General features: G+C 39.7%; 1 protein-coding gene across 7 annotated transcripts in view; it reads left to right on the forward strand.

Annotated features, from left to right (window-relative positions):
- PTK2B (protein tyrosine kinase 2 beta) overlaps positions 1 to 25,308 on the forward strand; it is a 2,401,727-nt gene that overhangs the window by 2,278,705 nt on the left and 97,714 nt on the right. For 6 of the 7 annotated variants that reach the window (XM_044062339.1, XM_044062341.1, XM_044062342.1 and 3 more), the window contains 2 exons: positions 2,874 to 2,993; positions 13,162 to 13,311. In XM_044062339.1, coding sequence (XP_043918274.1) covers positions 2,874 to 2,993; positions 13,162 to 13,311 — 270 coding nt within the window. The remainder of the gene's footprint in view (positions 1 to 2,873; positions 2,994 to 13,161; positions 13,312 to 25,308) is intronic. The other variant, XM_044062346.1, reaches the window with a different exon arrangement.

Here is a 25,308-nt window from a genome sequence, read left to right on the forward strand (position 1 = left end):
ACTTACCCAAAGGCAACATTGCCAAGACAAGATCTCCTCAACCTTAGTTTAACAAATGATCACATTGTAGAAAACTTTCCCATGGTAAGTATCCAGTTGGCCAACATGGGGCCATTTGCCCTTTTCCCCCCTGTAGTGCAATCCCGGAGTTGGTATATTTAGTAGGTGGGGTGTGGGAGGTGCATACACCCAGCTGGGTGGGTTGGAGATAGTGCGGTGTATTTCTTTGTTACATGTTGGTCAACTGCATACTTACCATGGGAAAAGTTTTGGCAATATGATCGTTCATTAAACTAAGGTTTCAGAGATCTCGTGTTGGCGATGTCATTTAAGGGTAAGTAGGATCTCTTTCATTTGAAGTAGACCCATGTACACACACAGACACACACACACACACACACACACACAGACACACATGCATACACGCATGCATGCACACACACGCACACATGCACACATACACACACACACACACACACACACACACACACACACACACACACACACACACACACACACACACACGTGCATATACACACTGGACCTGGTACCTAGTATAGAAGAAAGTGGTTTGCACAGTAGATGATGATGAAACAAGGAAGCAAATAGGATAACCTGGTATAATAATTGTCTTTCAGCTTTTCCTGGTTAGGGGTCGCCACAGCGGAACTCTCGTCCGCTAATGATTGGCAGTGGATTTTTATGGTGCCGAGTTGCCAGCCCAATGCCCAGCGTTCAAAGAAGGCACACCCATTCACGCACGCACCTAACTGCGTGTCTTTAAACATCATACGACTGCAATGAGGACATGCAGACTCCACACAGAAAGCACTCCAGCCGTGAATCGAACAGGAGAACCTCTTGCTGTGAGGCGACAACACTATCTGCTTCACCACCACGGCCATGTAAAATAGGATAACCTGGTAATTTCAATAAATTAGAAAATAAGCTGCTGAGGTAAATATAGCAGCAAGACAATGCCATCATTTCCTTTGATATTGCTATGGATTCATATTTCATGATTATGGGCAGCAATCACAGACAGGGTATACAAATTCACACATAACATTTGATTGTATTAATCTCCTTAGAATTCGTAGAAAATATTTTATTGAGCAACTGCAGTACTTTGCTTTAACCTGGATATAACTGTCGTTATATAATGATTACATTTAAATAATATGTTTATAGTTATTTATTCTTGGGCCATTACCCACTAGGACATATCCACTCATCAAATATGCATAAAATCACATTTAATGACAAGATGCTGTTTGCTGTTATTTTACTTAATAGAAAAGAAAAGGCTGCTGGCAGTTTCTGTACAACAGAATTCTCATAGAATCTTTAAGACATATTCTTATGTAGTTTACTTTGCCTTCATGTATTTCAAATAATACCTTTAATATATTATAGCCCTGTTATGTAGATTGGCTTCAGCAGTGCTCTGCAATCTTACATTCCTTCACTGAGTGGCTTTATTGGTCACTCTTTCTGTCTGTCACTCCTGCACTGCTAATCGGACTCCTTTAACAGCACGTATGAAGGATATGTTTACAGGGTTCAGCTGGGATAGTTACAGATACCCTGTGGATGTAAATGATATTTTGTTGCCCATAGATGCCTTCACTTTTGGTATGTGTTACATGTAGACATGATATCTGAATGTTGTTCAGCTGTTGGCACACAAAGCCCTGTTCTGTGCTAATCAGCTGATGGTGCATATTGAGTGTCTAATGTTAGCATTAGCTGTACAAACCACTGATACATGTATGGAATACTACAAAGCAGGAACACATGACTGAACCTTCTATAACCACTGATGCCAACAATCAGAACAGCAGTGCTTCTGGGTGTTGCACTTCCATTTATTATGAAAACTCTGACAAAGTATGAAAAGGTATGAGACCGCTACACATACGTCTGGTTATATTTTTTGTTTTGGGTAGCAGAAGATGATGGTTGAGTGTCAGTGAAGCAGGCTGGGTAGTATTTTACATACAGCAGATCCCCACTTTCAACATAAGACACTAATAGTTTTGTTGGTCTGATTTATTATTGTATTATGATCACATGTAGAAGGAACAGATAGATGTACTTACTAGGACCAGAAGTTTTAGTCTGAATAAAAGAGGTATGACAAAGCTTCCTAGCATGACGTATAATAAGAACTCTTTCTGATCTGAAACTTACACACACACAAACAGAAAGCCATCTGCTTAAGTATTGTTGTAATCATAGAAGGTCTGTGTGTGTATTCATAATTTGACTTTAATTGCCATGCTGAGAATTTCCTAAATGAAAGGATAAAGTTCTTAAGCGTAGACTCAAAACCTACCTACTGAGATGGTCTTGTTGGCCCACTGACACCAGCACAGTGGGCCAACAAGACCATCTCAGTAGGTAGGTTTTGAGTTTGAGTTCTAAATGAGAGGTAATATTATTCCTTCATTTCTATGGTTGTATCAGATTGTGGCAGTTTGGATAAGCTGACTGTAAGGTGTCATCTACCCTTTATAGTAATGAATCACAATTAAACATATAGTAAGTATCAGAGGCATCGTATCAAGATGTGAAGTCAGTTAAAATATATGGAAAAAAACAGCAGAGTACTCCTCCGTTACTTTAGCAATGTATGCCATCTTGCTGCAGTTCTGTATTTACTCTTATGAGCATCTGCTTAGAAGCACTTTTGTTTGCCCAAGTACAGGTCATTCACCATATCTGGAATGTTGTTGCTTTACCCAAATGTCTGCTGTTTTTTTTCACTCTATGCTTCTAGTGCAGGCTGCTGTACCAAGTCTGTGATGAAATGTAAATATGTTTCATTCCTTATGTTGATATTGTTCTACTGTGTCTGGTTTCTGATGTAGCTCAGTGAGTCCTTACGGGCCAGTTCACCTACGCTCACATCCCCGGAGTACCAGTCCCCTGCTGACTCTTCACACAGCCCTCCTTTCCCACGCTCAGTATTTAAACGACGCAGCATGAGGGTAAGAGCTGCATGCATTTACACCTGTATCCCTTGGGTATGGGCTTCTGTGGTGGTCTGCATGATTATATCCCATTCTAATTATCATTCTGTCTTTGTACTCTGATCTGCAGTACCCTGTTTTCACCTGCATATCTGATGTACTCTGTGTAATCTGTGATTTATGCATTTCTGACCCTTACTGTAAAAGATTATCATGATAGAAGCCATGATCAGTATACTGGGATTTCAGCAAATTGTACATAGCAGCAACTTATATTTTTGCAAGTCTAGCTGTTTCATCTTCAGAAGCAGTGTAAGAATAATTTAATATTTTCTCCGAGTTACATTTGTCTTTTTGCTGTAAATGAAGGCTGCGACAGGTGAACTACAACTCTGAATAAAAATTATTTTGTAATTTCCCCAAACAAGGGATGTTTCCTGTAAGTGTGATTTGCTGTGGTATCATCAGCATGCAGGATGTATTGGATTCTGCCTCACTGGGTATCCCTTTATACTTGCGTGTCAACTGATTATACTACTAAATAATCTGCATGCTTTGTTTTTGTGGCACTTCCCTGTAGGTGTTATAGTATGCACTCTCTTTCAGTATCACTTACTAAGAACTCCATACATCTGCATTTGAATGGGATTCCCTCAGACTCATGCAATATTGGGAATGGAATGCTTCTGTCCATGTGTCCTCTGGGCTTTGTTTATGGTTACCAAATCCTGGAAGTGGAGAGCAAATGTCAAAGAATTAAACATTTTCTAGTATACCATTGCTACAGTTTGTAATAAATGTTTTTAACTTATTTATATACAATGAGAACTATATGTATCAACATGACTAATCCATTGAGTTAAATGTTATGATTACAAAAGAAGATGGCTTGCTATCTATTAACCCTAAGCTTGGTTTCAGATGTGATTTGTGTCTTTAGTTTTGTAACTGTAAAGTACTTGTTGGATTTTGAAAGCATGATTTAGGATCACTGATGTACCTCCCATGCCTTAGCCAAGGTATGATGCACATAAAGTCTGGCAGCTGGCACAGAGGGTTAAGGCTGTGAGATGTAGTTCCTGTTGTAGAGGGTTTGAACCCCTTAGACCTTGCTTGTCTACCGTGTGACCTTGAGTAAGTAACTTAATCAGGCATTGCTCCCACGTTGCCCGACAAAATGGATTTTGTGTCTAGTGGGCCTACCTGGTTAACAAATGGGTATTTAATAATAGTAATAATAAGTAATAATTTTACTTTTGGCATTGGCTGTGTTCATATCTGAGATCAAAATGCCCACATGCTTAAAAGTACAGTATTTTCCGTGATTTCTTACTTGATAATAAATTACAATCAGAATGATTCTGCTTTAAATACTTATTGTTTTCTGAAACTCTGATGTGACTTGATTGTTAATGTGATGATGTGAGGTATTGCCAGCTGTACCAGGAGAAGTAGGGCAGTGGATGTGTAACATATGCTGGCACATCTAGCTGGAATTATATGTCATATGTATATCAATCTGATTTGTATAGATGCTTCTGTTGAAAAATGTATTTGTAAATTTGCTTGTGTTAAAAATGCACCAACAGTGTGCCCTGCTGGACAGAAAAAGAAATATATATGAACTATTGTAACTCTTTAAATGTATATGTTTTAACAGAGGATACTGGAAGAGAAGAGGTTAATCTCAGTCCACCTAACTTTGAAAATAGTTTGAAAAAAGAAGTTCTCAATGTAGCCAGAGACAAAAAGTTGGTACTAGAAAGCCTTCTGTATTGTCTTTGGTTTGAACTAATTGCTGCTCTGGAAGGGTGGAGGTTTGACATTGTTTTATAACTTCCAAAAGCTGCAACAGATCTGAGCAAAATCCTATGTATTTGTATTATTGACACATATGTGCTAAATCCTGGCAGTGTCTAGCAGTTTCGGTAGCATGTTTGTGATATCATTCTGTAATCTAGGACAAAAATGATATTTGATACTAGATGAGACTGAAGTCTCATGGCAGTTTGTTTTTGGAACCTGACAGTAAAGGACCCCTCACCTAATTCATCTTGTCTTGCTGTAGTAAATGAACCAGGGAATAGTAATTCTTTAGCTCAGTCAGGAAAACATAGCAAGATTAGCTACATACAGTTTTTTCTGTATCTGTGTGAATCTGTTTGTCTGTGTTATTTAATGTTTCCTGTGATTGAAACTCTGGTATTTATTGTAAGTAGGCATTTAGTATTTTCGTGTTCTTTCATTATTTATTATTACATATATTTAAACTTTTCATTGTGGCTGGTCATTTAGAGAATATTTAACTATTGTGTGTACTATATCTGTTCAGTGACACTCCTGAAAGCCTTACTGCATTCGCCAAACACTGTCATTTGCATTAATATTAATTTCACTTAGTATAATTGAGTACTCTTGTAAGAGCCTTAGAGTAGCTGGCTTTGGAGTGTCCGGTGGCAGTAACTACCTTATAATCTGGGCAGAAGGGGGCATAGCTAGTAAATCTATGCCAGCCTTTCCTAGGTGTGTGTGTGTGTGTGTGTGTGTGTGTGTGTGTGTGTGTGTGTGCGTGCGCAAATCAAATCTCAAAGAGTGTGTGTCAGCTGTGAGCAGGGACATGAAACACTGGTTTCATGGAGAAGAGTGGTGGATGACTTGGCTTGGACACTCTGCTGAGGACTCAACTCTACAGCTGTGCCACTGGGGAGTCTGTCTTGGGATCTGGAGAGAGAGAGAAACCAGCCCCAAACCATGTGTGGTCCCTGTGTTCTGTTAAGTGAAATTGTGCTTGATTCAGAGAGCTGTATCTGGAATTACTGTCTGTATCCATTTTTGTTCCAAGTGAATGCCCCTCTGCAGTGTCACTAGTGAGGATTCAGGCTCTTGATTATTGACCCAGAGTGGGGATGTCACAGTTACAGGTTTATTCGTGGTGGACTTGATACTTTATTCAGACAACTTTTTTTTCCTGAGTCATATTGCTGGTCCCAGCATGGCTTGTAAAATGAGAACATTTATTCTGCTATAACCTTTATCTGTGTTATGTCTGAATTTGTTTTCAAATATAATTTGTTAAATACTGGCTTTGTCAATTAACCACCATGCTGACGTTAGCAGTAACTGTCCTCTGTGTATTAGGACACTGTGTGTAGGTCTGATGCCATTAGAAAGTAGCTGTTGTAAAAACAGGTACCATGAGAACAGCAGCATCACTGTATAAAATCCATGTTTCTAGTTTAGAGCACCATAGTGTTCCCCACACTTATTCATCACATAAAGATTTAAAGTAGCATTGTACATTTTATTTGTAAATGTCCATACTGTGAAATAGTATACTTTTTAACGACAAATAAAATCTGGTCAAATATCACCACATGCAGGGTAAGAAATGCACATGTCATGGTGTGCCTAAAAGTATTATGAAGGGACATATTAACTGCTCTGTAACCTCTGATTTACATTTAGCTACTGCTGATGAAATGGCAATATACAGCAACTGGCAGACTTTTTAGATGTTGGATCTGTGTTGTTTTCCTGTTTAAATGCAGTTGTAGCACACATAATTGTGACAATAGGTAAAGGCTGCCAGCCTAGCCAGACAGAATTTTGTAGATAATTCTGTCATTTGTAAATATTAATTTAAGGCACAGGCTTGTTCTCTTAAATGTAAAAAGACAGCATTGGATATTGAATTGCAAAAATGTAACAACAGTGCACTCTGCTGTAGGAAATCTAAGTCAAACATTTTATGAATGTCTTTGATGTCAAAATTCGGAGCTGATATGTCTAGAGAGAGGCATCCTGCCTATTGTTTTAAGACCAGAGTTAATGGCTAGAATTTGCATGTGTAAATGTCTTTTATTGCTCTGGTTTCTGATCAGGTGTAAAGAATGTAAATGTAGTTTATTTTAGCCTGGGAACACCAGAGAAGTGTGAAGAATGATGTAATGTGTAGCAGCTCTGTGTTATCAGTTTAAAGAGAGAGAATCAGAGAGCTCAGAGCATTTTGTCTTGAGAACATCCAATATCACCAGCACTGTCTTGCTCTAGATGTAAGTCATTTAGAACTGTGTTTTCTCTTAGATAGAGCTAGGAAATAGGAAGATTATACTAGTTTGTTTTTTTCTGTGATGTCAGAACTTTTTCTACTGTATTATGTTAAGTATTTATCTATGATCTCAAAACTCTTGACTAGCACTGTGTAGTAATAAGTATTGTCTTGTGCTTTTATTATTTATTAATAAATATTTTAAACCTTTCAACTGTGGCTATTTTATGTAGATTTAATTTAAGCTCTAGAGTACATTGCATGTATATAGTGATACTGCACCAAGTCTCTCTAATAAGTTTTGACTGTTCAGTCACAACTGCAATTTGGATAATAATATTGCACAGTAACAATTGTACACCCTTTTAAGGGGCTTTGCATAGCTGATAAATATTAGTGGCTGGTGGCAGCTGGTACTACCTTTTAGAGTGGGCAGAAAATGGGGCACAGCTAGAGAACATGTGCCAGTGTTCCCCAGGAGTGTCTGTGTGATTGTATATAACTCTTATCTCAAAGTGTGCATGTGTCAGCTACTTGGGCAGGGACACGAAGCACTGGTTGGACAGAGAGGGTGCTGGAGGTTTTAGCTTGCCCACTAGGCTGAAATCTGGACTCTATAGCTGTGCCAGTGGGGAGTCTTATTGGGGACCTGGAGAGAAAGGGAGAGAACAGCCCCAGATTGACTATGACCTCAGTGTGCTCTTAAGGGAAATTGTACTTTACTATGTGCATATTTATTATCCTTTCCCTATATGGACGCCCCTCACTGGTGTTAGTGGTGAGAATTGAGGTTCCTTGGTTGCTGGGCCAGGGCATGGGAGTCACAATAAGTATCTAATTTCTCAGCAGGCCATTTAGCTTGTTCCTCATGTTTGTAAAGGCTGATAAGTTGCTGTAAGTTATTCTTATTATTTTATTTTAAACAAAGAGCCATGGATTGTTTTCAGCTGTGGATGTAATGTAGAATCTGACACATCCCTTTTTTCTCTTGACTGACAGTGTTATGCTTATTTCTTTTAGTCTTTAAAATTATCCTGTTGATGCAGTGTCATGAAAAAAGCAACATGGTTTAAGAGCTATTGTAAAAATACCAAGTAAATATAAACCAGGAATCTTTGTTACAGCAATGATTAGCAACAACAAAGTACAATCTCTGGCATGTCACACCAGAGGGTTTAGAAAGGAATGAAAGTGAACACAGGTTAATTGTATACTTGTTTCACTAGTATTTACAAGTTAGTATATTCATTTTTCAGTGTAGATGCTACATTTCCATATGATTTCATGAGAAGCCCCTAGGAAGAACACTACACATTTTACCACTTAAAATGGTTATTTTCTCTCATATATACGTTTAATACTTTCCTTTTCTTTCTGATAATATAGTCTGGTGCACAGGAGCGGCCTTAGGTCAGCTGGTGCCCTAGGCAAAAAGGCTCCACGGTGTCCCCCACCACACCACTGGTGCCCCCATCCTGGTCTACCTACACCAAACAAATGTTGGAAAAGTGCCCCTGCTAGACCAGCGCCCTAGGCGGCCTCCTAGTTGGCCTATGTGTAAGGCCGGCTATGCTGGTGCAACACAACAAACTTTAGTCCATAAATATTTGTGTTGTTAAGCTACCCAGTGACAGAAGAGGTCGGAGGTTGTCATGTACTGCCCTGATTTATTTTACTAAATGCAGTTTCACTTCAGTACATATAGATTCTAGTTTGGCTTCTGAACATGTAAACTTCATTGCTAAAAAATGATCAGGAAGGCAAACCAGAGGATAAGTTAGAATCACGCATGAAAATGAAATGTTATAAACTATCACTTTCATAAGTGTCAGGAAAAATCAGAGATTAATCTGTTAAGTGCATTGGTTATAGTCCACTAGCACACAGTGAAAGGAGATTTGTTTAAAAAAAAGTCATATAGTCAGTCTTATTGGTTTGCAGTGAAACACTAATAATGCTTCCAGCACACCCCATGTACCCTTCCACCAACAAAGTATTCTTAGACAATTCTTGTTTCTATGGGACCAAGATGAGGGGGACGGAAATGTGCAGAAACCCCACTCTTGTAGATAATAACACTTTTTTTCTAATTACTGAAAAAAAAACTGCAGTTCTATTCCCTTTAGAAGAACACTGTCTTCCTCCCATGGTTACTGTTAAGAAGGTGTAATAGAGGTAGGGATTTACTGATTCCTGATTCAGGGTGCGTGGATTGATGCACTGATTGGTTAACTATCTTTTGTTTCATATATTGTATCAGATTGAAGAATACAGAGATGTAACGGGAACTTAGTTCACAAATAATAGATTTTGTTACACATATTGAAAATATTGGAAATAATGTTGAAAAACAAGAAAATTAAGAACCTTTGCTACACAGGATAACTGTAATCTTGTTACTTTGATAGGTTTCAGTGTGTTGATTTATAACATAAAAAACAGACATTTCTTAGATCAAAAACATGTAGGAATGCAATTAATGGACACACACCCAGCGCACACATATATAATTGTTGTCTGACAAGTAATTCAGAATGTATTAGATATATATTACTATAATGTCACCGCTACATAAATCATCCTGCTGTGTACCCCTCATCTTTACAGTTACTACAACAAGCCATTTGCAGTAGAAGTTGGGGTTAAGCCTAGAAAAAAAAATGTTTGTTCTTTCTAAGAGTCCCTTTGAATGCCCTGGATGAATATCTTGTTTCCCTTAGGTAACAAAGGCATCGTGATGAAAATTTAGATGTTATGCCTTGTACATGTTATTTCATAACAAAAGCTTGTTTTTGTTTTATATATGTATTGGAAGTCAGTAGACAAAAAGAGATGTATGTAGAACACGGATCACGTTTCTTTATTCCTGTGTTTTTCTTTTACCTTTAGCAGAATTAAAATAATGCAATTTTGTACTAAAAGTGTCAGTGTATTTTTTACCATAGTAAACATAACAGTAAACATAACTAAATGACACAGCAAATGCAGCCTTTTATACCTCCTTGTTGTCTTTTAGGTGAAAGCACTGGGTGGATTCCTCTTTTACTACTAAACTTTACTACCGCTTCTTTGCTTGTTTTTGGTGCACTACCATGCTCTGTCATTTTCTGCAACAGCACCAGACTAAACTCTGTTCTTTTTATTGCAGGGAAGTCCTTGCTTCACAAATCCTGAAAGCAAGTGTGTATTAAATAGTCTACGTGGCAGTCGTATGCTGTATTATGTCCCTTCACCATGACAGTAGGCTCACACAGTTGTCCTGTCAGAAATGGCAGTGCTGTCTTTTGCCACTTTAATGATGATGCCCACGTGGCATGTCACACCAGTAGTGAATGAGATACTTTTTCAGAAGACAATGTAATAGGTTAAAGAATACCTTCTGGGCTGGCTTGGCAGCAGCCCCTGCAAGAATTAATCCAGTCCAATAGCGACATGAGTGTGTTTAATAATATAAAATTTCGGTTTACAATAATCATCAAGCGCTTTCGTCCAGTGACCCTGGATTTCCTCAGAACTGATATTCCACTCTAAAACAGTCATCAAATACCCTCATACTGTCATAGACAGCTGTAAGTGTAGCATCCTAGCTATGATACATGATGAAGACAAGTATGAAGTAGTCTCCAAAAACGAGATGAACATAGTGCACAGGAAGAGCCATCTCATGATTGAGGATAGTCTATTTCAAGGGAATATCAATGAAGTAGGTTTTAACTTTTTGGTTAATAAACACTCAGTTATACCAACAGTGTTTGGTATTCCCAAAGTACACAAGGACATCTTGGATCCACCTTACAGATTAATAATTTCTTCTCAGTTTAGTATGACTTTTTCTCTGGGAATTTGTGTTGACAGATTAGTAAGAAATGCTTTGACACCTATTACACACATTTTAAAGGATTCTTGGGATTTTTTATCTCATCTTACTAATGAAATGTATACTGATGGATATTGTTACACTACTATTGATGTATGTGATTTATTCACTTCTATCCCCCATGGTTTAGTCCTAGAATTGTTTTATGAAGCCCTTCGAGTGAAAACAACACTGAACAACACATTGATAAATTTTGTGATGTTGTTGATGGATACTATATTAAAAAACATTTTTTTCATTTTTGAAGGGGAACACTTTAGACAGACCCAGTGGATAGCTATGGGCACAAGCTGTGCCCCATTGTTTGCCAACTTGTTTATGTATAGTTGAGAAAAACAACATATTTTCAACAGTGAATATAAGCGCAAATGGTCATATATTTAAGATTTTTGGATGACATTTTTATATTGTGGAAAAGAGAGGTTGTGGGTGGAGAATTTGATGAATATATTAATGGAATATGTGATTATTTTAAATTCATTTCCTCACATAATAGCAATAGTATAAATTACCTAGATGTTACACTCAGGAAAGACGTGGACAACACTTTTTTCTTCCATTATATATAGGAAGCTCACATTTTCTAATGATTATATGGAATACAATAGTAATCACCCATACTTTATGAAGAAAAATATTGTTAAGCGGCAATACGAGTGGCACAAGTGTGTTCTTCCCTTCAAGGTTGCAAACAGGAGATGGAAGTGGTGAGAGAATTATTTTTAGAAAGAGGATATCCAAAGCAACTTGTTGACAACATGTACAAAAATAGTTGCAGAGAACTGGGGAGGTAGGTACAAACCTTTACTTGGCAATAAAACTGAAGTAAAAGAAAATGTGACCTCAACAGGTTTATATGAAAACTCAATGGTACTGACTTACCGGGGGGGGGGGGGGGGGTTAAGTAATCTAGTTAAAAATATAATGAATAGAAATTGGATTCTTTTTAAGGCAAACAGTGACTTACATGCAGTTATGGGCAAAAACCCAAGATTTGTTTACCGAACCAATGTTAATTTAAAATTCTTATTAGAACACCCACTGATTTTAAGAAGTATCAGTGAAAGGGCTACTAATAGCTGTGGGTGTTGTAATTATTGTAAATATATTTTGAAGGATTCAGTGTTAAACATTGGGGAACTACCTACACAAATAAGAACAGTGCCAGGTAATTGTGGATCTAGGGGCATTGTTTACATTGCTAAGTGTCAAGATTGTAATGTTTTTTATTTAGAGAAAACAGAGAGGTCCCTTCGGAAAAGAATTTGTGAGCACATATACGCCATAAGACAATGTGAATAATGCACTATACAAACATTTAGAAAATAATACTGTATGTAGGGTATTCCGTTTCAGAATTCTAGAGATAGTCGAGAGATCCCTTAAGGGGGGGACTGGAGAAAGAGCTGAACTTGATTGGCAACTTAGATACGATGCCACTCGGCCTCCAGGTATAAACGATCATTTATCAGTTATGCCTATTTTAAAATATAGAGCACTGGAATTATAGGTTCAGTTTTTATAGTAATCTGCGCTTTTTATATTAATGTGTATATTTTAAATATCATTTTTTAAAAAAATCAAAAAGCTGAATCAATATAAAATGTTTTGAAGTGGTTTATATGCATTGTATGCGCTGAAATGGTTAAATTGTGTGGGGAAAGAAGACAAACATTTTAATGTATGCTAGTATTTGAATTTTGATTGGCTGTCTACGACAGTATGAGGGTATTTGAAGACTGTTTTAGAGTGAAATATCAGTTTTGAGTAAGTCCAGGGTCATTAGACGAAAGCGCTTGACTGATTACTGTAAACCGAGTGTTTTATATTATTAAACACATTTTTGTTGCTATTGGGCTAGATTGATTCTTGCAGGAGCTGCTGCCAAGCAGGGCCAGAAGGTATTCATTTACTTTGTTTTTTTATTGTGCCTTCCAGTACATCATTTTTTATTTTCAATGTAATAGGTTTGTACAGGCTGTGTGTGATGCTAAGGGATGGTGTGCTTGCCTGGTGCAATGCCTGACATTGTTTTTATAACCAGCAAAACATTCTCTCCACTCACTGACTGGATTTCTTAAACTAGGCTTGATGTCACTTGCTTTTGTTGGCAAGAAATCAGAACCATTTCATTCTACACTTTGATCTCTGTCAATGACAATATGGCCATGGCCTGCTATTGGACTTCTCTTAGCCAAACTGTTTCCAGCAGTGAATTCTGTATTCATTGTATTATTTTCTGTAATCCTCTCAAAAAACAGGAAGAGGAGTTCATTGTCAGGCCGAGCAGTAAAGAGGAGGCACAGAAGTTGTGGGAGATGGAGCGATTGCAGTTGCAGTTGCGTCTACAAAAGCAGCAGCGAGAGATGGCCGAGGACAAGCAGTGGCTGATGACAGAAGCAAAACGTCTGGTGAGTGAGAGAAATTATCACTAAGCTTATTAATAGGAATTATTTTACACCCTATTAGAGGAAGGACACATGTATAGGTGTTTGTTATGTGTATGGTTTGTTTACTATATAAGTAGATATATGACCTAATTTTTCTTAATATGTGCTGCTTTCAGAAACCTAGTATGTAGTAGCAACAAATGGCAAAATTGCAGATGTCTATTTCAAAGTGTTAAACAACTGCAGTTGAGAGGCTAATGTGAAAAACTATTACTGTGGCGACACTAATTGTGAAAGCAGGACAGTTTGACCCTGGAAGATTCGACCCCAATGCAGTTGTATACACTTCCATATTTAAATTTACATTTATTGTCTGTGAGAATATTTATTGGACACTTTGACCCAGGATGATTTGATCCCAGACTATTTGTCCCCAAATAAAATTTAATAAAAACATTTTTGTAATAAATAAATAAATAATAAACCACACAAAAATTAAATAACCACTTTTTCAAATAAATTTAATATTTTAGTCAGGATTTTTAAATAGCAATTTAACATATCATTTAATGTTTTAGTATGTTAATGTTTATTTAATCTATTATCTATGTAAATATTAATTTAATTAATAATAAGTTTTAACATGTTTAAAATGAAATCAATTTCTACTTTTAATTAGGAAGTTAACATGCTATTTAGTATTTTATGTTAGCTCATTAAGAAATGGAAACCAGTGGGTAGCAGTAGCTAAATTTTCGCATTTTGCTGTAATGAAACTTTACTGTAATGACTATGCTTCCTGCGCTTACCTCTCAACTGTCCAGATTTTCACAGAATATCCAGATTTTTGCCTCAAACGTTTGGTCTGTTTCTTATAAAAATTTTGGTTTTCTGGCAAATCACTGTGAAGATCTGAGGAATGAAATTAGTAAATGTCATACATTTGAGTTTCAGACTTCATTTTCTTTAGAAAATGTATTTTAATATATACCCTGTTAGTCTAGCAACTTTCTAAGTTTATAAGAACAATATTTTAAACTTGTCCCTATTTTTGGGCCTTTGTACCCCCATTATGTCAAGCTTTGTCCAGTTTTCTTGGGCTAAGAGGTTGAGAGGTTTGTTCCTGCCTTTTTGCTGGGAAGAAAATTACTCAGTAGTTTATGTGGTACATTTCTTTTAACAATAAAAGTTTATGTGGTATGTTTCTTTGTAACACTAACAAAATGCTTTCATAAGTGTCTTTATAAGGTTGTGCGAGTGTCCGCACATTGTATAATAAAATGTTATTAACTGTCATTGTTTGTTGACTGGTAAGCCTGTACTTTTTTCTTAAAAGTTTTAGATTTTAGATTTTAGGGAGAGTTCTGAGCTACGGTCGGGGACATTTAAGAAAATATTTTTTCTTGGATGCTTTGCTAGTTTGTAATGTTAGTGCTGAGCTAATGTATAGGTTCACAGGTTTGTACTAACTAGGCTAATGGCCCTGGAGCCTTTACAAGCCTAGCTAAATGGGGCGTTGTACTCGATGATTGGTCTAATGAGGGAAGAGTAGAGGGAGACAATGACCTCTTTCTTCCTGGATGCAAAACCCTTAGTAATGAGATGTGTTCTGTGGACTACCATCAATGTGGTAATTCAAGGGAACCAGGTTTATCCCAAAGGGTATGAAGACAAATTTTTTGGCATTAAGCTTAAGGCCATGATTCTGACACCAGTCGTTGGTCTCATTGAGGCCTTTCTGTAGGATGTCAGCAAAATTTTAAGTGACATCTGGACTTGCAGGCGTTTTTTTCAGTTTGAAATTTAGATTGTTTTTTTTTTTGTTTTTTTTAAAGATGTAATTTTACAATCCATTAATGCTACTAATATTAATGATGTGAATACTGAGGTCAAATCATCCAGGATCAAAACAGCGGGGTCAAAATGTCCTGTACCCCTAAATGCTGTATGAAGTACTGCAGGAAAAATAAAACTTATCTCCATCTGGCTAATAGCACAGAGAAGAGGGTATGTGTACAATACTAGTGACACATGTTTGAATAATTATGGCCTGGCTGCTGGTGCAGTGTCTGTCTTCCTCTTGTGAAGGATATTCACTTAAACTAATGAAGTTCATGTTTGCACTGCAGTACTGAGTCTGAGAGGGAGTGGGAGTTCTGGGGTAGAACATGTAGAACATGCATGCTCTGTTCTTTTTTGTTAGGAATTCCCCTTACAAAAGCAGTAAGGATTGCAGTTTGATACGTTTGTAAGGCCTTCTGCAGTCTTATCATCAACAAGTGCCATTGATGGCGAGTGCTGTCCTACACCCATAGCCTACCACCTAGTTACTGCCTAGTACACCAAGTGAGCTTAAGCTGCTCTGTGGAAGTGGGAGTATATCCCTTTCTGTGTCACCCTAAGATATGGAGAGAAAAAGGATGCCACTTCACTCTACTGAAAGGGTACACTTAGAAGCAGATGGAGATGAATCTGGATCCTTACAGGGCTTCATACATGGCACTGGTCAGGACAGGTTCCAGAGAAGGGATGACCTGGCACTGTATAACCTTGTTTTAAGGGTAGCGGCTACTGAAGCAACCATTTCTAGGTGACAGCACATGGAAAGCCCACAGTCTTCATCAGACTTCTTCATTCTGAGTTTGCCCTCAAAGATGACATAAAAAAGAATGCAGAGCTTTAAATATAGGGTGAAAGGGTGTCCTCCACTGATGCTTTTGAGTCTCAGGTACTTTAATTACCTGTCTAACTTGTCCCATTTCTGGTCCTGTCTTGTAGACCATGTATTAAAAAAACTGTCGGAACTCCCTGATTCTGCATAAAGAAGTCTCTGGAAAAGATCTTTTAATAAATTTTTCACTGAGCTTCCTTTGCATGGGTGCTGTGAAGTTAGCCATTTCTGTTTTTAAGATCCCAAAGTTAGCTTTGGAGAAGTTTTTCATGGTGGTTACCTTTGCTGGTGGGGGGGGGGGGGTAATGATGTGGATTTCCAAGGTGATTAGTTTGGGTCGGATCTAACCAGGAAGGAGCTGACTATTGGTGTAGAGCAATGGTCACCTATGTTAGTAATGACCAGGTCAAGGATGTTGCTACCTCTAGTGAGGGTAAGAACGAGCTGGTCCAGGGCATTGGAATTAATGAACTCCAGGAAACATTGAGCATATCCATTTATGCCATTGCCTTTGTGGTACGTCTCAAGTATGTGTCCTTTCTGGATTATGCTCTTTAGGTTCCTGTTTTAAGGATGAAATGGCTGAAGTAGGCTTTTTTGTATGCCCCCTTCTGGAATGAAACCTAATTTGGGCAAGTTTGCCAGGGCCATATAGAACTTCAATAAAGGAAATATTTACTGTCAACAAGAGAGTCTGCAAGATCATTTCCCTCCTTCTCTTCTAGACTTATCCAGAATCCCAATCAGGCTGTGTCACCGCCTCCAGATCTATTCAAAATCTCTCATAACAGGCTGGGTGTGTCAGCACAGTCCTGCCTGGCATACATAACTTGTCATGGAGACATCAAGACTTTGAGTATGCTCCAGTTTGAATAGCCCTCAACACAGAAGAGTGGATTCTAAGTGTCATCTCAAAAGGTCATAGCATAGAGGTGTTATTTCCATTACTAGAAGGAGCTTCATTGAGAAGATGTGAGCTGTGGAGACTGTTCATCCTTTAGTGAGTGGCACCAGTATTGCAGCCCCTTTTCTATTGCTGGACTTTATTGACTTCAGTGACCATATGTGGTTTGTGATGTTCTGGATGGTAAATTTTTAGGGGGACATGAATTTACTTCAGCAAGGTACCAGAATGGTGTTGCTGAACATGATACATGTTTTTTGTCCTTGGAGCTCTGCAAGTGATAGACCATGCTGCCCTGGTCAAAGAACTAGCCATAGCATTTAGGGGAAATAAATAGGATGGCACATGCTTGTGTAACCCTGTGCAGAGATAATATGTGGATGTGATAGTAGACCTTAGAGTAGTCTCTCACTCCTAGAAATATTCACATTGCAAGGGAGGTGAATGCACTGGCAGACTCCTTCATATTACTAGTTCTGTCCTACTGCAGATGTAATGGGAGCCTTGCATGGCCGTGATCTTTCATGAATGGGGCATCATAGGGGATCACATTTTTTCCACATGGGAAATACAGTATTCCCTCTTGTGGTTCTCCTCAGTCCATCATGACTAGGAGGAGTTGATGGTGGGTAGAGTCTCCTTTTAGTAGCAATGAGAATTTCTGTAATGATTCCCATGTCCCTCCAATTTACAGTTCCTTTCAAAATTCAGTAGAATAAGAACCTCACCTCTTATTCACTGCCTGTCATCAGGAATGACATGATTTGTGACTCTTGGGTACTTGCTGGTACAGGAAACTAGCTTTTAACAGAAGACAAAGCATCAACTTGTTTTGGGAAGCCTTTTTCTCCAGCTTAGGGCTGGGCTGGTTGTAGATATCATTGTCAGAGGTGACAGAAGATGGCCTTAAACCTTACATTCATCAGGTAACATTTTGCAAAGTGGAAGATGTTATCCATAAGGGTAGAAAGGTATCTGGAACCATCTGGATACAGGAATCATATTTGTACTGCTAGGTAGCATAGAGAATTAAGACTTGACCTGTTAATGAGCTTTATCCATGTAGTCCAGGGTTTCAGTCCCTCAACCTCCCCACTTGTCTAGATAATGCTGGCAGGCTGAATCTGAAAAAAGTGCATGTGGTACAGTCCTTTATCCCAGTTAACAAATGCAAATGCATTCACAAGCAACGTCTTCAATATATTTGTCAGGAAAAGCTCCTGACCCTCACACAGCATAGTTTTAGACCTGCCCATAGCACTACTAGAGCCATATTAACTTTCACAGATGCTATTAACAAAGCAGAGGTGAAGACAAACTTGTTTCCTGTATATTTCTTGATCTCTCTAAAGCTTTTGATATAGTCTGTCACCAAAAACTCCTCAACCAACTGTCTTCCTTTAGGCCATCACAACCCACACTACTATGTTTTAACAACTACTTAACCAGTAGATATCAGACTGCTAAATGCTTTCCACTTTTTCTCCCTTCCTTCTTGTCAATACTAGTGCGATTTTTTGGCAGCCTCCTGAATTAAACTCATCAAAGCCGTACCATTTCTAGGCAATTCCAATTTTGTATTACGGCTCAAAAAAAAATAATTTCCTTAGTTACACCAATTTGCTCACCCACTATTTCTGACAGAATAGCCTGCAGGGAGTTTTTAACTTCTGCCAACTCATTACAGTCCCAAAAAATATGCTCACAATTACCTCTTTCTTCCCCATCTGTCTCCCAACATTTGCAATCTACCCGAGGAAACTTTCTTTAGAGTCCACTTGGGGTATAAAAATACTTATGCAAATACTTCAAAGTAAAGATCCTAAATATTCTAGACTTTGTCGCATATGTGGGAGCCATACATACATCCTGTCGTTTGTCTTGTGTATTCAATAAGACAATGAGGCTGGATGTTCATTTTAGTAGTTTATTACACATAAACACATCAGGATGGTTGACTGAAACATTAAACTTAAACAAACTGACTACTACACACATGCATGCTCTCACTCTGGCTGCTCACTCAAAATGGCACTCTTGCTTGCACGTGCTCAGTACTTATATGCATGTGCTCACTGATTGGAATGGCTCTTAAAGGTACAGCACACAACTCTGATCTACATCCTCCCTCTTTGACTATTCTGTCCTGCAATGAAAATGACAATCGAATAGGCATGCAAATTATACAGATATTTACAAACAATATAACAATCATGTCCATGTTGCCGTGTATTTAGGATTAGGTCTTGGGTTTAACAACCAGGACGGTCTCTGGGGAATGTTCTCTTGAGGATTTTCGGGGATAGTTTCAGGAAAACAAATAGTAGATGAAGTGTTCTCTGGAACAGGAATACTGGACAAATCACTCTGTGAATTAGAGTCTCTGTTACAAGCAAAATGTTGCAGCACTGGCTCGGACACCGGTAGTAAATGTTTCTGAATCTGCCAGGATTTCATCCTTTGCGACTCAATGATGTACAGTCTCGGCTCTTCACACAAATGTTTCACAAGTCCTATTTGGTCAAATCCTTTTGCTGTTTGCATCCTCGCTGTCTTTCGTTCTTTTAATGGATTCAGAGGCATGCTGGTTTTAACATAGTAGGACTTTTGGGACAAATGCTTCTTTAGGAGTTGAGGTTTTACTGCTTTGCTGTTCTTAGCACTTGGAACCAACAAATTCTTACTGATTGGCAGCATGGTTCTGGTTTGTCTCGACATTAACTTCTGGGCAGGTGAACCAAGAAGATTGCCACGAGGTATGTTTCTGAGATTAAGCAGATTTAGAAAAATGTCAGTATTGTCACATTTAGACTTTTCTAACAGCTGTTTTGCACTTTGAACTGTACATTCAGCCAGTCCATTCGATTGTAGGTATTCAGGACTACTCGTAACATGAATAAAGTCCCACATCTTTTAAACTGTTGACTTGTAAACTGTGGACCATTCTCAGAAATGACTTTGTGCGGGCTACCATCGACAGAAAAATGTCTCTTCAACTTTGTAATGACATTATTGGACATCAGATTAGGAAGCATGTCGATCTCAAACCAATTTGAATAAGAGTCTACTAACACCAAGTAATGTTGACCATTCCATTTGAAAATGTCCAGCTACTGTCGACCAAGGTAGTTCAGGAATCTGGCTTAGCTGAAGTGGTTCTTTCATTGATGCGGTTTGGTACTATTACAAACAGAACAAGCTGACAATTCTTTCTCAATATCCTTTGATATAGAAGGCCAAAATACTAGTCCGGTCACCCTTCTTTTGGTAGAATCAGTTCCTGGGTGGCCACAATGCAAGATTTCAATATACACTTGTTGCAAGGGTTTTGGAACAATCGCTTTTGGACCTTTCATGACGATACATACCATCTTCTATAAAAATCTCATCTCTGTAAGGAAAATACTGCTGCACATCTAGTGGTAAACGATTGCTTTGACGGCCATCCTCGACTGATACATAGGTTCATAGGTGTGTACTAGGCTAATGGCCCTGGGGCCTTTACAAGCCTAGCCATAGGATTACCCTGGCATAGTGCCACCTGACCTTAATTCCCAGTGCCTCTATCGAGTAGAGCCACTGATGTTATCCCCGGGGTGAATTTTCTGTTTCCCATCCACTCATCAAGATTTCTCTTGAAGAGGGTCAGCAAGGTGCTCTGCTTGACATGTATGGAAAGTCTGTTCCATAGCATGGGCAGCCTCTGGGTTATGAACCTGTCCCTCCAGCATGTTCTGTTAATTGTGGTAATGAGGTTGAGGTCTCTGGAGCGTGTAGTGCGGAGGGATTGGGATTTCTTTAGATGTAGCATTTCTAACAGAGCTGGTTCAGACATGGCTTTGTAAGTCAAGCAGAGATCGCCTTTAAGTAGGTGATATGAGACAGAGAATAGTTGGAGTTTTTTGAGTCTGTCCATATAGGACAAGTGTTTAAGGCCTAGGATCCTCTTTGTGAGGTACTTTTGCTGCCTCTCCAGTTGCTGCAGGTGTATAATGAGGTACATGCCAAATGGGCATTGCACTCGATGATTGCCCTGATGAGGGAAGAGTACAGGGAGGCAATGACCTCTCTTCCAGGATGCAAAACCCTTAGTAATGAGATGTGCCACATAGAAGGACTTTCTGACCACAGTGGCAATGTGGTGATCAAAAGAGAGGGTGCTGTCAACTTGTGTTCCCAGATCTCTTATAACGTCTTCTGTGTTCAGTGGACTACCATCAATGTGGTAATTCATGGGAACTGGGGTTTTCCCAAAGGGGATGACGAAACATTTTTTGGCAATGAGCTTAAGGCCATGGTTCTGACACCAGTCGTTGGTCTCAGTGAGGCCATTCTGTAGGATGTCAACATCACTTGGGGAGTTAATGATAACTCCCAACTTGCAATCGTCTGCAAACTTTGTCAGCCAGAGTCCCTTCATGTTGGCCTGGATGTCAGAGAAGTAGATACCAAAAAGGAGAGGACCCAGGACCAAATCCTGTGAGAATACACTCGTGACTAATCTGCAGTCTGAGTTGGAGTCAGCTACTTTCACACTGTGGGTTCTATCTGTGCGCCAGTTTGCAATCCACCTAGTGATATAGGGGTTGATGCCAAGTTTAGTGAGTTTTTCTGTGATTCCTGAGTGGGGAATGGTATCACAAGCCTTGGCCAGATCAAGTTAGGCTGTATGAACCCCCTTGCCTTCATCCTCAGCTCTGCTGACTGACTCAAAGAAGTCGACCAAGTTGAGCAGGCATGATCTATCCTTCACAAAACCAAACTGTGTAGGATCCAGAGTTTGGAGATTCTCTGTATCTATGTTTATTAGGTCCTTGATGATGCTTTCCATAGCTTTGCATATCAGACTCATCAGGCTAATGGGGTGGTAGTTCCCAGGGTCTGTAGTCGCTCCTCCTTTGTGGAGAGGAATAACTGTAGCAGTGCGCCATTCGGCAGGGACAAAGCCTGAGGTGAGGCTGTGATTGAACAGAGCACACAGGTGAGGTGCCAGTTCATTCTGTAGTTCATGTAGAACACAGTCAAGGATATTGTCAGGTCCCATAGAAGCTTTATTCTTGGCCTTGGACAGTGCTGTTTTAATCTGTGCAGCAGTAATACTGGGTGCCTGGCAATCTACTGGTATTGTGATTGGTCCTTTGGTGAAGGAGAGAGGGGTAAAGTTGGCACTGAATCTGTCTTCCAGTATACTGGCAATATATGTTGGCTTGGTATAGGAGGTACCATTGTGCAGTAGCTCAGAGCAAATCTGGGTATTGCCATGGTGATTCTTTACATAACTATAGAAGGCCTTGTGGTTGTCTTTACTATCTGCTGAAATTCTGTTTTCATAGCTAGCTTTAGAGGATTTGATGAGGGATCTCAACTTTTTGTTGAGGCAGATAAGGGAGTTTTTTCAGTCTTGGGACTTCACCTTATTCCGCATCAGTTTCCTCCTTCTGTTGTAGAGTTTGTTTAGGCAGGGGACCACCAGATTGGCTTCCTTTTTTTGGAGGAGAGTGTCTTGGGTCTACTGGGGATGGCGAGATCCATGCATCTGTGTACGTGTTCGTACAATGCATTGGTGTATGATTCTGCAGTCATGCAACTATTCTCCATTTAAATGGGTGCCGTGAAGTTAGCCATTTCTGTTTTTAGGATCCCAAAGTTAGCTTTGGAGAAGTTTTTCATGGTGGTTACCTTTGCTGGGGGTGGGATGGGGTGGGGGTGGTAAGGATTTCCAAGGTGATTAGTTTGTGGTCGGATCTAACCAGGGAGGATCTGACTGTTGGTGTAGGGCAATGGTCACCCATGTTAGTAATGTCCAGGTCAAGGATGTTGCTACCTCTAGTGAGGGTAAGAATGAGCTGGTCCAGGGCATGGGAATTAATGAACTCCAGGAAACATTAGACAAGTGTATTGGTGCATGAGTAATTTACCCAGTTAATGGAGGTGTAGTTGAAGTTGCCTAGTAAGAGAGTGTTAGGTTGGACCCTAATATTCTCCAGGGTGCTTAGGAACGTGGAGTGCGAGACTTGGAACATGGTTGGGGACTTGTAGCAGGCTACGACCTGAATCGCTGTCTTACCCAATGCACCTGAACTATTGATGCGTTATGGTGGGCTACCCGTCTGGAGGTGTGCGCATCCTTTATGAATATGGAGACACCACCACCTTTGGAGCTTCAGTGTAAGTTCTGGTGCCGCAAGGTGTGGAATGACTTATAGCCTGGTAGTGCAGGGGTGCTTTCTGCCATCTTGAACCAGGTCTCTGTTAAAATCACGAATGTCGATGTTCTCCATTTTAAGGAGTGCCTCAAGCGAGTGCATTTTGAGATTTAGACTTCTAGCATTGAGCCACATGACCCTCAGATTGCATTTCTTTGCAGCTGTTATGGTGGTAATTTGGTCTTTGGAACACCACCTAAAAAAAAGCAAGAGCCTTGGCCAGTATCCGGAAGCCCAGGGGTGACAGGTGCAGGCCATCTCTGGCAAAGCATTGAGGTCTGTCAGTCATGTCATCCTAGGCAGACAGATATTGTATCCCCTTAGAATGACACCAGAAACATAGCCAATTGTTGAAATAAATCATTTTCTGCTTGTACTGTGGTATCATTCTGGGTGATGGTAGGATGCTGCTCAGAGCTAGGGTCATACCTGCCTGGACTACATAATCCGAGAGCTCCTCCATGTCTCTTTTCATGTAGTCCAGAGTGGTACGTCTCAGGTCATTCAGAGTCATATTTGTACCTGTTGTTGAGCGACCTGAGTGATGCATTATGCGTTGGATCCTGGCACCTGACAGGCAGCTGACTGTTACTTTCTCCTTAGTCAACCTAGTGAGTGGGACATCAGTGTACCTCACTATCGAGTCACCTATGACTCGTGTGTTGGGCATGCTGTTTTGCCTTGGGGGCTTTGGTTGAGTGGCACACTGTTTAGGAGAGTTATGTGTCTTGTGATTAGTGTTGTGTTGTGGTGGTCAAGTGCGTTTCTGCCTTGGAGGGCTCTGCTGCTTGGGTAGTCTTTTATTGAGAGTCTCAGCGAAGGTGGATGTGCGGTTTGTGTTTTTATGTGAAGGCATTGCTTCTGTGTGTTCCAGACGGCTGTGTGTTCCATGTGTTGTGGTGCAAGTGTTTACCTTCTCCTCTTGACCAGCTATTCTGGACTTGGCTGGAGAGTGCGTGGCTTCCAATTTGGATATATAAGTGCATCTCTCGCAAGTCTGAGTATTGGAAGGTAAGAGGGGAGGGTTGTCTGTGTACATGAGGCAGTTGCTACATTGTCTCAGATGCCCAAGTTCACCAGTTTAATAGGAGAAAGCACAGGGAACTGACCTTTAGACATGCCTGGCAGGGTGGGCATTAATAATAAGTACTAGATCTGTTTCCTTGTAGAACGTTTAGTGCTGGTAGCACTTGTTTACTACAATAATTGCTACAAGAAGTCTGGTAAAGTGCTAGACTAATAAGCTAGTATAAGTGCAGGAGAGGAGAGAACTAGTAGATCTAAGGCAAAAAATTGAAGAGCAGGCTCTGGCACCACTCAGAAGCTTTCAAACAGTCCTGGATACAGAAAGTCTGTATCTGGACTAGACTAGTTACAGGAAAGATGGGAAACAAGAGGAAACGCAGGCTTTTAAACTGGACAGTTGAGAGAGATGGACAAACTGCCCAAACAGCCAATAAATGACAATTTCTGGGCCAGGAACCACTCCTCTTGTGGTAGATAGGCTACCTAGTGCTTACCACTCCCACTGATAAGCTAGAAGGCTTCCTTCCAACACAGAAAGGCTTGGATGGGCTCAGAAGCTTACAATCTTGGACACAGCAAATCTGTATCTGGACTAGACTAGTTACAGGAAAGGGGAGAACAAGTGCAAAGACAGGCTTTTAAGCCAGAAAGTTGAAAGAGATGGAAGAAACTGCCCAAGAGGCCAACAAGCCACAAATCTGGGCCAGGGTGATAGGCTGCATAGTGCTTACCACTCCCACTGATAAGCTAGAAGGCTTCCCTCCAACACAGAAAGGCTTGGGATGGCTCAGGGGCTTACAAACAGTCATGAATACATCAAATGTGTATCCGGACTAGACTGGTTACAGGAAAGGGGGAATACAAGTGCAAATGCAGGCTTTTAAATCAGAAAGTTGAGAGAGATGGAAAAACTGCCCAAACGGCCAATAACTACAATTTCTGGGCCAGAACCACTCTTTATGTGGTAGATAGTTTACCTAGAGCTTACCACTCCCACTGATAAGCTAGAAGGCTTCCATCCAACACAGAAAGGCTTGGGGGCTCAGGAGCTTACGAACATTCCTGGATACAGCAAATCTGTATCTGGACTAGACTCATTACAGGAAAGGGGGAAATAAGCTTAGAATTTTTTTTTTTTTTTTTTTTTTTTTTTTTTTTTAGTAAAGTGGAAAAGGAGAAAGCTGGAAGTGGGTTGGCCTTCACAAATGTTC

Source organism: Protopterus annectens, chromosome 2.part1 (genome assembly GCF_019279795.1).
Source record: "Protopterus annectens isolate FY-2018-M chromosome 2.part1, PAN1.0, whole genome shotgun sequence".
NCBI classification, from domain to species: domain Eukaryota; kingdom Metazoa; phylum Chordata; order Ceratodontiformes; family Protopteridae; genus Protopterus; species Protopterus annectens.